The sequence below is a fragment of the Micropterus salmoides genome, unplaced genomic scaffold, assembly GCF_014851395.1.
Source record: "Micropterus salmoides isolate LMB-PRFRI ecotype aquatic unplaced genomic scaffold, ASM1485139v1 Ms_hic_scaffold_8, whole genome shotgun sequence".
Lineage (NCBI taxonomy): Eukaryota > Metazoa > Chordata > Actinopteri > Centrarchiformes > Centrarchidae > Micropterus > Micropterus salmoides.
The window spans coordinates 21,638,277-21,650,932 of NW_024044570.1; the positions used below are offsets into that span (position 1 = coordinate 21,638,277).

General features: G+C 41.0%; 2 protein-coding genes across 3 annotated transcripts; both read right to left on the reverse strand.

Moving 5' to 3' along the window:
* Nucleotides 1–229: 229 nt before the first annotated feature.
* On the reverse strand, nt 230–7,040 carry sephs1 (selenophosphate synthetase 1). Of its 2 annotated transcripts, none has more exons than XM_038705397.1 (10): nt 6,934–7,040; nt 5,287–5,409; nt 5,069–5,165; nt 4,343–4,446; nt 4,056–4,163; nt 3,669–3,823; nt 3,453–3,543; nt 3,262–3,361; nt 2,553–2,765; nt 230–1,648 (listed from the first exon to the last, which is right to left on the reverse strand). In XM_038705397.1, exons 2-10 carry the CDS (start codon nt 5,380–5,382, stop codon nt 1,434–1,436), a joined length of 1,179 nt encoding a protein of 392 aa, XP_038561325.1. In that variant the 5' UTR covers nt 5,383–5,409; nt 6,934–7,040; the 3' UTR covers nt 230–1,433. The 2 variants fall into 2 exon arrangements, with proteins under 2 accessions (XP_038561325.1, XP_038561327.1); XM_038705399.1 differs by lacking the exon at nt 6,934–7,040 and adding an exon at nt 6,241–6,598.
* Nucleotides 7,041–7,601: 561 nt separating this feature from the next.
* bend7 (BEN domain containing 7) lies at nt 7,602–12,656 on the reverse strand. The gene is made up of 10 exons (XM_038705400.1): nt 12,593–12,656; nt 11,906–11,983; nt 11,464–11,820; nt 11,039–11,155; nt 10,398–10,738; nt 9,839–9,946; nt 9,532–9,649; nt 9,336–9,449; nt 9,040–9,081; nt 7,602–8,505 (listed from the first exon to the last, which is right to left on the reverse strand). Exons 1-10 carry the CDS (start codon nt 12,654–12,656, stop codon nt 8,447–8,449), a joined length of 1,398 nt encoding a protein of 465 aa, XP_038561328.1. The 3' UTR covers nt 7,602–8,446.

Consider the following 12,656-nt stretch of genomic DNA (forward strand, 5'->3'; position numbering starts at 1 on the left):
TCCTTTGGATGAGGGACGAAACGTCTTCCAGTATCTTCAACCAAGTCCAGTTGATTTTAACCTTCGTTGGATAACTATGACCTGGATGACTGAGAATCTTCATAGACAAGATTATTAATGAGAAATGAATTCATCATACTGGTAACTTTACTAATGATTGATTATTATTATTATTAAATGATAATTCACTCTTTTAATGCATCAAAAACAGACACAGAAAAACCATCTATTATAAGAGAAGTTTATTTTAAAAGGTGGGGTGGAGGTCATATCTCGTTTCTGGTATCCACATGAACATTTACACTGTCCTTCCAGATTCATCCAGGCTATTAGGATAAAGAAAAAGGATCAAGAGTTTGATCAACTGGAAGCTTCATAACAGGAAGTCAGACTGCTCACAGCACATATTCTAGCATTTATTTAGAAGAGCAAAACTAAATGCACCAGACCTTCAACAAAGGTAACACGCTCACTGAGTGCTTTTTGTCAACAACCCAGAATGCTACAGCTGCACACCTCTGTGACCATATAATTAAAACTCTTAACACCATATTACCTTAAATGCAATGACAAACTGGGAATGCAGTTGAGAGGTTTATCTCCAGAAGGATATGCAGATTTCTCTCATCTATGAATTTTTACCACAATTAATCTGACTGCAGGTCATTGCATGATGGAGCATCATCAATTCTTTATGTAAAAAAAATAAAAATAAAATATATCTGCAGTTTTATGATGTAAGTAGATAAAATGTCACATTCAATCTAGTTAATTCGCATGAGTGCAGCTCCCAGGTAACGGGCAAAAACAAACCATCTTCTACTTGAGTATTTATTAGTTTGGGTGGGGATAATACAAAAAGTCAAAGTAATAAAAAAACAAACCATTCTGGTCACACTTAGTTTCTTTCAAGGCATCAGTTTACAGTAATGAACTAAAACTAGGCTTTAACTGTACAAAGTGAATGGACAAACAGAAACACCATCACGCAGCCCGCTTACTTGATGAGAGCAATTTTAAAAAGACCCAAAGAGGCGACAGATACCAGACTTGCTAAAATTCAAAATGAATCAACACCATCAGATAATTGTCTTCATCATCATCACTCTCTTATCAGAAGCTGCCTGCCAATCACGCACATTTAACATAACAGGATACAAGAGACATGAAAGGCAAATGATTTTAAGTATGCTCTATTTCTTAGCGATTTTTTATCATGGGGATACTGCAGGTTGAGTCCACTGGGTGATGACATGCCCTTGGGCCACTGTGAGGGGCTGATTTTCATGTAGATACACGCCAACCCAGTCTTTTATGGGTACATACTATTTTGTGTATACATTTCAACACTCTAGGATGGTTTTGTAGTTTATGTGTCTAAAATCACTCGGCAGAGCTTTTGGGGTTCCGGTCTATGATGCAGCAAAGGAAGATTAAGAAGTTGCACCAGGCGTTGGGTTGACATTCTGCGTGGCTGCTTGTGGTGCCACCTCTATGATCCGTGGCTTGTCAATGATGCGAGCAGTGCGGTTTCCTTTCTCTACAATCCCAATGATCCACGCTTGGTGGCCCTCGCCATATTTTGGGGATTTAATCTCGGCACAGAAGCGGGCAGCCTGCTCCCGAGGCAGACAGATAAGCAGGCCTCCTGTAAAGAAAAGGAGATCTGATCAGTCACAAGGGTGTCAAAAGATGTGCAGTGATGTGTAGTGATGTGCAGTGATGCTGGTGGCTTGGTTCTCTTAAGACTGGATCTAAGCACTGCCTTTGATACTGATGTGCATATTATCGTCGTCCTGCCCAGGTGGCACTATATTATTATGGGCTGTCGTGAGTGGTTCTCATCCTATGTTTCTTTATGTTGTTGAGCCTCTGTAGGGCTTTATCTGTCTTTTGGGCTCCTCTTTCCTGTGGTGCCTGTCAGGCTTTAATTCCTGGTCCAGGCCTGTTCTCCTTTCACTTGCTTTCACTTGGACAGATCAATTGTAGTTTTATTTTTTTCCTTAGCTTTGTTAAAGAGATGATACTCAGTTGTGCCTTTCCCTTAGACTTAACCAATCATAGAAGTTGGCTGTATTACAACGCTGTTTCAAGAATTGGATGGCCCAGAAAAGTCCTCGTTATCAACTCTAAGAGCATAGCATCAAAGGTACAAATGAGCCTCAGTACAACTTTAACCTATACTAAGTCATATTCTCAGGACATTTCATGAGTAAACAAATGTCAAATTACTATGAGATTCTTCTTTATTCCTACTTAAAATATTCCATAATTATGGCCTGTTATCTCACACTCATCGTGTCCCAATTAGACTATTGTAACTCAGTTCACATGCCCTAACAAATGATCACTGGAGAATGCTACATCAAAAGGTTTTTTGTAGGGAGGGTGAGTGAATCTTTGTTGTTGTGGCCCGCAGGCTGTAGTACAGCCTTACATTAATGTTTTATTTGTTGGTGCTATATACTGTAAATAAACTTTACATTCAAAATAAACAAGGGTTATGGAAGAAAGAAACACAGAGCCTTGTACACACACGCGCGCACACACACCTGATGTTTCAGGGCAGGTGCCGTGCATGAGTCCGAACATGTTCCCACAGGCCTTGGACACGGCAGCCATCTTGGCTAGGACTGGGAGGTTATGGATGACAAATGATACCTCACTTCGTTGTTGCCGTGCCAGCGTCTGAGCGTGGCCAAGGATGCCAAACCCTGTGATGTCGGTGGCTGCGTGAGCATTGAAGGTGTGCATGAGACCAGCCGCTACAAGGGAGAACAGAGAGAGAGAGACTTAGAAGGGCCTCTGGATGATTAATTGGTTGATTAGGGATGCACACAACTCTGTTTTCATGAAGATTAGCCAGTGGTCTAAACAAATATTGTTTCATAAAGACTGTAACTCATTGTGGGAGAACAATTTAATCCAAGAAACAAAAAAAAAGAAAAGGAAAAAGCAAAACAAAAACACGACAACTGGATGTGTTGTGTAAACATAAAGCTGCAGTATGCAACGTCTGTCTCACATGGAACATTATCTTTTAAAGTATACCAAGCTATTTACTTGAATATAAAGTTTCACATTATTAGCAGAAGCTGCTTAGCCACAGAGGGTGCAATCCAGCCCTGCTGCTGCTGGTGCTCAACACAAGATTTTTGCTCAACTTAGCACACTAACATAGTTGAAAAATAATGACAATACCAAATGAAAATAAAACTGTGTTAAGCAGTTATCACTGCAAATCAATTATAGTAGTTTTACCTGTCCTGTTGAGCCGAGCCATGTTCATCATGGCTTCATGGTAGGCCAGCTCTACATCTTCCTGGGTTACCACCAGCTTGATCTTGTTCCACTTCTCAGGCTGAGAGATACAAAAAAAAAAAAAACATTGCATCAGTGTGTATCCTAAGAAGTGCCCAGGCAACATTTTTAACGAGTCAGCAGGCACTTACAATATCTAGCCACTGGTGAACTGCAACGGCCACTTGTGTACCGAGTGGCTTGGTCAACACCAACACGTCTCCTGGCACTGCATTGTCGGGCCTGAGAAATGTCAAACTTGGAGTCGTCAGGATTTTTTGCAGGTTACAACAACAAAAATAATACACAAAGTGTCAATAGCACAAACAGCATGAGTAAGGAAATTTGTAGTAGGAACTCATTCTCACATGATAAATTCATTGGGCTGGCAGACTGTTGTGGCAACTCCTCCCATCACCACCCAGGGGTTGAGCACAGTCTGCCCTCCTGTTACAGATGTGCCTGCCTCCTCCGATGCATCCTTGAATCCCTGGATGATCAGTGGCATGACTTTGTCTCTCTCCTGCAAAGACACAGAAAATTCAGAGCAGGGACTGACAGCATGGCGTAAAACTAATAGTATCTTTCATAACTGTTCATTAACTGTTTCACAACATGTTCTTTAATTTTGAGTCTCAGAAACCTTTGAGCGGTACTTGGTTTGTTTTAACAATCAACCCAACTGGTTCCTTGCAATTATTTGCTAGACACAAGATCCAAAAAGTAAAAAACGCAACAACTGACATGCCTCTTACCTTCTCTGACATTTTGTTGCTGACTCCCAGAAGCATCAACATGTTGTCACACTCTGTCACTCCCATGGCGTACAGGTCACTTAGAACATTGGCACAAGCAATTCTTCCCTACAAAATAGAAATACTGATATTAAAGCACATTAAAAAGGGTTGGTGTGTAAAGTAGGTCTACATCAGACCCAATAAAGAATTACAACAGTGACATGCTTCCATTTGTCACATGTATGTATAATTTATAGGATCACACTGAGACAAAAAGTAATGACCATAAAAGAGGACATCCATACCATCATGTAGGGGTCATCCACGATGGGGTAGATGTAATCTGTTGTCTGAACCAGAGAAAGGCCTCCATGTCTGAGGGGGATCACACAGGTGTCCATGCCTATGCCTTCAAAAAATAAAAGAGCTTTCTCTGTGATATTTTTAAGAGGTTTATGTTCTGTTGGTGTGTGTGTGATATGGTACTGTTAGTGCACACAAAAAAAATCCTAAAAGACAAGGCAGACAACTTCAGGTGGATCAAAATTTGACTGCTGGACTTTCATGGAGACTCATTTTAGCATGTCTATACTGGTAGACTGATCATTTCAGAACTGAGGGTCAGGTTTAATACTTTAACAGTAATTAAATCTTTTGTAGCCAGATGTATTTCTTGCTTCCCTGATGCAAAGCCCCCTCCCTAAATCGGACTCAACAATGTCAGGTCATTTGGGGCTTACGTATAATACAGCAGGACTCTTGTCACTGGTGTGGGAATTCAAAATGAAGCAACTATGTCTTTAATCCCGCCACAAAACTGGTTTCAACCTCAAAGGAGAATTCTTGTCACACCTTGGGGAGTGTCCCATATAGACATTTCTTTATAGTAACTTATGTCATCTTTAATATACTTTATATTTATTATTGTAAGACTTGTTCCTGTTACAGCTGCTGTTGTTTGTTTAAGCCTTTATAAGCACTTTGTAACTATGTTATTAGTTATTATAGTGCTATAAGAAGATAATAGATACCTAATCGGGGCATAACTGCCCCCAGAAACTGTTCATCCTCTTGATAGTGGTTCTCCTGTAGTGTTTCTAGCAGCTTCTGTAACACATCTTGGGACACCTGTGACCGAAGAAAATTACCACCATTTTCACACATTATATTTCTATTCTGACAGAATACTTACACATTTGTATAAAGACAATAATACACCCGAGGTAGATTTTGATAAGGAGATGCCAACCTTGCAGCCTGTGCCCTTGAGCTCAGCAAAGCGGGTGAGCCTGAAGTTCTTGTCCAGCTCATAGCTTTCGGGGTTAAAGGACTCCCTCACTGACATGTCTGAAGAAACTCTGGGCCCTCACCGCTAGAATCACATCAATGACCAGGACAAAACACAACAATAGAATTGGTGATTAGAAACACTGTTTGGATGTCACACGAGGCTGTAAGAAAATCTTGTTAACTGCAATGAACACACTAAAAAAACAACGCAATGCCTTCTCAGATTATTCGGAAATGTACACCTTTGTGTATCTTTTCGAGTGCCTCATGACAAAGATAAAACATACAAGAGAGCTTCTACATCTGTGCAATCGGAAGAAACAGCACTTCAATAAATCCTGCCTTTAAATAGCATAGTTTTTTATGACTGTGTCAGAGACCTATTGATTTAACTCTGCAGTCATCTGTAGGGCTGTCACTAGCAATTAAACTGCAAATTATATTCTTGATTATCAATTAATTATTTAGTCTATAAAATATCAGAAAATTGTGAAAAATGGCTGATTGTCCTTGCCAACACCGTTAAATGTTTTTGTTGTTGAGTTTATGTTTTAATAAACTCAACAAAAAAGACAGATCAATTCATTGCTTCACAAAATTTTCTGTGGATCAAATGATGATTAATAGACCAAGCTTGTCATCTTTTGTTCCCCTGGCAGAAATATCTACAGAGCCAAAGCAACCCAACACCAGGAATTAAATCTACAAACATGACCACAAATCAACTGTTACAAATTGCAATACTAAAATGAACACCTCTCTGTGCCACATTCAAACACCACTGACAACAAACTGATCGACTCTCATATTTTCAGGTTCAGCAAAAGGAACAGACAATTGGCACTTGGCCACAAGTTAAAAATGCCAGTCAAGTTATTGGTTATTTATAACCCATGTGTGTTGTTTAAACAACCTTTAAGTTGCTGAAGGGGCATCTGTTAGTTAGTGGCTACGCTGTGGGAGTGTTCAAGAGACAAAATGCTGCTAAGTTCATTCAACCCTAAGCACTGGCTAACATGAGCTGATCAGATGTAAGCTCTGCCTTTTCGGGTGTGATGTACTCTACTTTATAAACTGCCATTACTGGGCGCTCAACTTTGAGACACGTCTTTCAGGTTTTATGTTTGTTTTGCCAAAGATGCAGCTTTCCTTTTTCATGCTAGCTCTTGCTCGCAAACGCTGATCCATGCACGGGGCGATGTGCACAAGCAGCTCTGTGCAACAAAGAGCTGAGGGCGTGCGAGACTGCGAGCTGTAATACATTTAAAAAACACAAACTGTGCAGCCTACATCCTAAATGTGGTACATAGAAGTGACACACAGTGGCAGCTCGTTGCATATGTAAGTTAAAAAGTTGCCGTAGAGCTCCGAACAAAAATGTCGGCGGCGGAAAAAATTAACCCTTTCCTGTCCCACGCCATGCGATGTGTGCAACATCAGAGTTCATATCACTAAAACAGCGCAAATCGTGCTACTTGGGGATAGTTTATGATGACATGGTGCAATATAAGTGTTCACAATTGCTCTAGATGCGATTTTAGGACCAAAGCGGAGTTATATTCTTGCAACATTTCCCCTTTAATTGATCTGACCAGTTTATCCTTACCAGCTTCACGTTAGCGGTGGATCTCGACAGAAGAGCGGGGACGGCACCAGAATGCACTGGGGCTGGAATCGGGCGTCCTCCGAGAAAGCCTGACGAAAAGTGAGACTTGTTTGTCGTGTAACTCCGAACTAGACGGCGAAATATTTAAGCTATTACGTATAACTACATATAATTTCATGAACTAACCTATCCGACCACGCTTCATCATCATTAAACAATATATGGTTTACAATACGAAGAGGAAACTCACGAGATCGCAAAGGGTCCTCTGCCTGCACAGCGGCGGCTTCGACATCCCCTTTAATGAGCTGTGAAGTCTGGCAACAAAATCTCTACAATGGAGTGTACCTTTAATTTACTGTTTTCCCTCCAATTGCACCTACAACAACACAACGTTGCCCGGTTGGTAGTGTGGGTACATAACAAAGGCTGAGCTTTTTAAACGTCCATTGTTAAACTTATCTTTCCACATAATTATGTTAATGTTGCCACAAATATTTTGTTATAGTGCTTTGTTACATTAGGACAGTACTGTGTTTACTATTACTTAGGCGTCAAGAATAATTCAGGAAGAAATCCAACAACAACACATTTTTCTAATTTACTCAGGTGTTAATTGCACTGTCTAGCATATAAACAACAAAACAACACAAAAACAAAATTGTCAAGAAACCAAATTTATTGGTGGAAACAACTATTCATTTGATATGTACTGTGAGCAGAAATGAAAGAGAAATGCTGCAATTACATCACAATATTAACAACAGTAGCCCTGGTATGCATAGCCTAGACATTCTAATAATGAAAAGAAACAACGATTCATAGAACACTCTATATTTTGATATCTTCAGCCAGATGTATCAACCTATTTTTAATTAGCAAATTCGCCAAAATACATCAGATGTTTACTTTTGGATGTAGTATTTGTCATTGAGGTGGATGCTGCACTGCACATCACACATATTGAATGACTGGTCACTTAAAAGGCACAATCAACGATGGACAGCTTCCCGTAAAAAGTAATTTGTGCAAAATAGGCCCATATGAATGCTATACTCTTACAGTATTTTGTCTCAGTTTAGACTTGTGACTCTTCCTAGTAGGCCTATTGACATATGAAAACTAGGCGAGTATGCTTTTAAAGCTGTAGCCTATAATGTAAACAGTCAGTCCCTTCTAAACATGAAAATGACCTGACATTTTTTAACCACTGTATCATTCAGTGTCTATTGGCACAAAATCCCAGATCCCAGTATGTGTCCATTGAAAAGTCTTAAGGACCACAGGTGGAGTGTTTTTGTGTGTGTGTGTGTGTGTGTGTGTGCGTGTGTACGTAAAATAGGTGGATGTAGTTAAGCAGGCTTCTTCATCATTTGGTCCTGTTGTTTTTCACCTTTACATCCATAACACAGAGCAGATTACAACTGCAAAGGAAATCTAAAGTGGCAAAATGCATGAAGTTAGAGAAGTAATGAAGATGATCAACAAATTTGCTGTAAGGCCATTGTGACAATCAACCAGTCATGTTCACCACTGTCCCCTCCACACACCCAGGCTTGTTATATTCACAGCCTATAAAGGAAGGAAGAAAATAATGTTACATTTTTAAAAATCACTACATTTGTGTGTGCATGTAAAGAGAAGTCTGTTCACACATTTGGTGGATTTTCTAGCATGTTCCATGAACAAAAAACTGAGACGGCACAAAAAGAAATGCTATTGTGACAGTCAGAATGAAAGAGAGAGGTGAAAGAGGGGATATGGTGCATGGTGTGAAGATAATTAGCTGACATTTTGGGAAGCTGTGTGAGAATGTCAAATGTCACAATGACAGCGTGACAAAGACATATGAGCCAATGAGCGTGTGTGTATGTGTGTGTGTTGTGACAGTGAAGTGGTTAGAGGTAAAGACATTGTGGGCTCAGAGGGGGGCTGATGGAAAGATGTAGGATGTAGTACTAATACAAGGGGAAAGAGGCAGACAGAAAGATAAAGGAAGACAACTGAATGAATGGGTAAGATGGCGTGTGTGTGTGTGTGTGTGCGTGTGTGTGTGTGTGTGTGTGCGTGCGCGTGTGTGTGAACATTTTAATATGAGGTTCATACTTGTGGAAGGTCCATTTAAGACTTCTTCTGCTTCCGCAGCATCTGAGGAGCCAAAGGAAGAACAAAGTTTAACTGTCAAAAGTTTAACTGTTAAACGTCCACAGAAGGCCTCCTCTTCAAACTTTTGATTGACTTATGAACCTACTAGGCTATAATAATAAATTAACTTCCTTTGACTATACTCACGAAACCCTTATTAAGTGAAGAAGGCTACTAGATGGAATGTAAGTATACAATGAGCTACTTCAAAAAAAGAAAATAGGGGTAAAAATTGGCAGCAGACTCTGTATCAGTACCTCGTTTCAGCCTCCTCCTGGCAAGTTTGATCTGATCTTGAAGGATCTGGACCCAGTCTCGTGGCCCAGGCAACTTCTCTATTCTGTGTTCAGTGCAGTATTTCTCTGTAAACACTGGACACAGTTCACACAATTATATTAATGTTTCCTCAAGAGCACTGTTGTGTTACCCTGGTACAAAGAGACTACATCCTACCTTTAATGGCACCCACAATGTTCTGGTCCAAGCCCTTACGGTTATCATTGAGCCCCCTCTTTCTTTTACCATTTGGCAAGGAGTTAGCCAGGGTAGCATCATCAAAGAAGGCACACACCTAAACATATAGTAACTCCATGTTAAAACATTGCTGATATTTTAGTGACCTTAGCTTATTAATGAAGTAAATTATTAGATGTTAGTGTTTATAATTAAATGTAAGTAACCAGTGATGCCACATCACTACAAAGTTAACCACAATCAATGAGCCAAAGGAATTTGCTCTTAAAAATGTATGGCTGTGCACCAGTTTCCGGAACAGCAGGCTGCCAGAGCGTGTATAGTTGACCAGAATGGAGTCTAGCTGAGCCTTTGAGATATACACATCATGATCCTCTGCAAGACGCACCTCAGACTGAAACAGAATGAAGTAACACATGGCGTGAAGTATTGACAAGCAGATAAATTCAGTTTTTAGATGAAAAAAGAGAGAACACATTGCTGTCTACAGCTTTTTATGTACAGTATAAAGATTAAGTTAATGGATTTTTAATTTCTTAAAAGTAGCCAAACATGGTAAAGAGAGAACGTTTTATAAAAGAAATAGAAGCAATTTTCCTAGTTGTGTATCTTCATATAAAATCTGAAAGGAAAACTTAAGGCAGCATTATTTAGTTGTAAATTGTGTATTTCCACTTGCAAATTCAATGATTTTTCTAATGGGTCTTAGGTTGAGTTAAAATAGAAAGATTATGTTCAAATTCATGACTACTGCTTCTGTGGGTGAGAGTGCAGTATGCTGAAATCATAAATTAGAGCTACAAGTTAAGCACATGCACACTGATGTACACTAACATGGAGATTACCTCTAACGACTGAGGTTCCCTTAGTTGGTTCAGGAGAGGACTGTGTGTGTTGTTCACAGTTACTGGATTGTTCTGTGGTGGCAGCACAGAAACCTCAGAGCAGATGCGCTGAGTGTTGGGTGTAGATGAGTCTTGCCCTTTCTCACATTCCTCCCTCTTTCTAGATTCTGCAAGTGGTGAGGCTTCCATGGGGGTAAGAGCAGCTCTTCTAGTATTAGACACAGTCGCTGGTGTCACTTTATAGATCGGCCTCCTCTTGCGGGGCCTACAGCGCGGCGCGGGGCCAGGACCAAGACGAGGTTGGCATGGTGATGCTGCCTGTTCCTGTCTTTCCAAGGATGCTAGAAAAAAACAGTAAAGCTGATGATACACAGGGCAACTTTTTGAGCAATGTTGCTGGGCAGTGTTGCTGGAGGCAAGTCCGACTATGTTTTGAACGGATAGCGGCGGTACGGGGCCAGTGGTGGAGTGGTGGGGGAAGGGGATTACGGTAGTAATCTTTACTCATTACCACTGACGGCAACATTGCCCAGCACGATTGCTCTAAAAGTTGCTCCGTGTATCATCAGCTTAACACATTATATTTTCTCTCTCTTTCTCACTCTCTGGCAGTGTGTGAGTGTTTGTGTTCATCCACTGACCTTTTTGAGTTTGCATCAGCCTCCTCATTGCACGCAGTTCCTGCAAAATAGCCTGCAAGGTGCCCTTACAGTTACACATACAGCAGGGGGTTTCTGGCGCAGCAGGAGGGACTACATCTGCTGGAAAGTTCGGAGTTCGTTGGTTAGTGATTGTCTACTCAAAAAAGCATACTTACACTGGGGCAATGTGCTTTCTTGGCATGTATGTGACAAGAAAGTTTGTATATGGCTGTGTGTAGTAAGTGTTTGACTGTCTTGTATGGATAAATTTGCCAATGCCTCTAAGCGTCTACCTTCCTCTATATATGTGTTTGTCCCTCCAAAACACTTGTCTGATGTTCAGCATGTCCTCTCTGTTCTATTTAATAATTAATAATTTTTCTTTAGGAAATGAAAGTTGATTTTCATGCTCTGGTATACCATACCGTTCACTACTTCATTCATTTTGATCAGATCCTTGGTATTGTTGAGGATCCTCATGGCTTTGGAGCGGGTGCTGTACTGGCCACAGCCTGGACCGTTGGGGATGGGGGTGGATATGGATGAAGGCGAAGGCGCTGGGTCCCCTGCAGAATTCCAGTGGTTGCTCTGGTGTTCCTCTGATACAGGAGATAAATGTGCAGGCTGATGTACCCAGGTCAGATGCCTTTCCTGGGGCTCCTTTGTTAAGCTGTCCTGCTCTGTTCCCACACGCTGATATACCCTGCCAGTCTTATCACTCAGAAGCCTCATCATTCCTGTGATTTGCCTCTTGATCTCCATCCCCTCGTCCCCCACCCAAACTAAGTTGAGAGAGAGGGGTGTCAGTATAATTAGTGAGAGCTGCTATGATATATCACAGTAATGAATCTTTACAGTGGCACATACCATCAGGCACAGCAGCATCCTTGGTCTCTCCATTCGCATCTTTGCAGCTGGAATTCATCATGTATGAAGGGTCAAAATCTGCAACATAAACAGCAAGGTTTGGTCATGGAATAGTTACAGTACATAGCTCTAATAAAAATTAAAAGAATTTCACAGTAAGACCTGTGTGACAGATAGTTGCAGAATGGTGTTGTGGCCCTTTGTATTGTAATGGTGAAGCTTGTGCAGGCTGATAGGGACTGTGATGTCAACCAAAGCAGAACCCCCCACCCCCCCCCCCCCCCCCCCCACCCCTCCCATCCCATGCAGAAACCACCACCTGTAGGTGGTATGAAGTAGTGTAGTCAAGAGAGGTGGCCTAGAGCTATAGCTCCATCAAAAAGTGAATCATTTAAGCTGCTGTTATATGTTCAGAATGCACAACATGTTTTCATATACTGGACTATTCGTTTACTTAATTTATTATGGTTTAACATGTTGAGACTGATGACCAGGAAGATTTTTTTTTTACATGTAAGACTTGAATCGTTAGACTTAGCTGTTTGTTAAGATCGAGGCACAGACTGTGGGCATTGTCGTGGCCATCGCTTTTGTTTACAGAGTCGTCTCTGCTGGAACACAGCGCCAGACAAACACCCAGACACAGACGCGCGTCTTGCAAGGTCTTGCATTCATTCAGCAGCCTACCTTCATCCGTGACCAGTTTAAAGCTCTGTGACTTCCTTCTCCTCTTCCTCTCCGCAAACTGCAT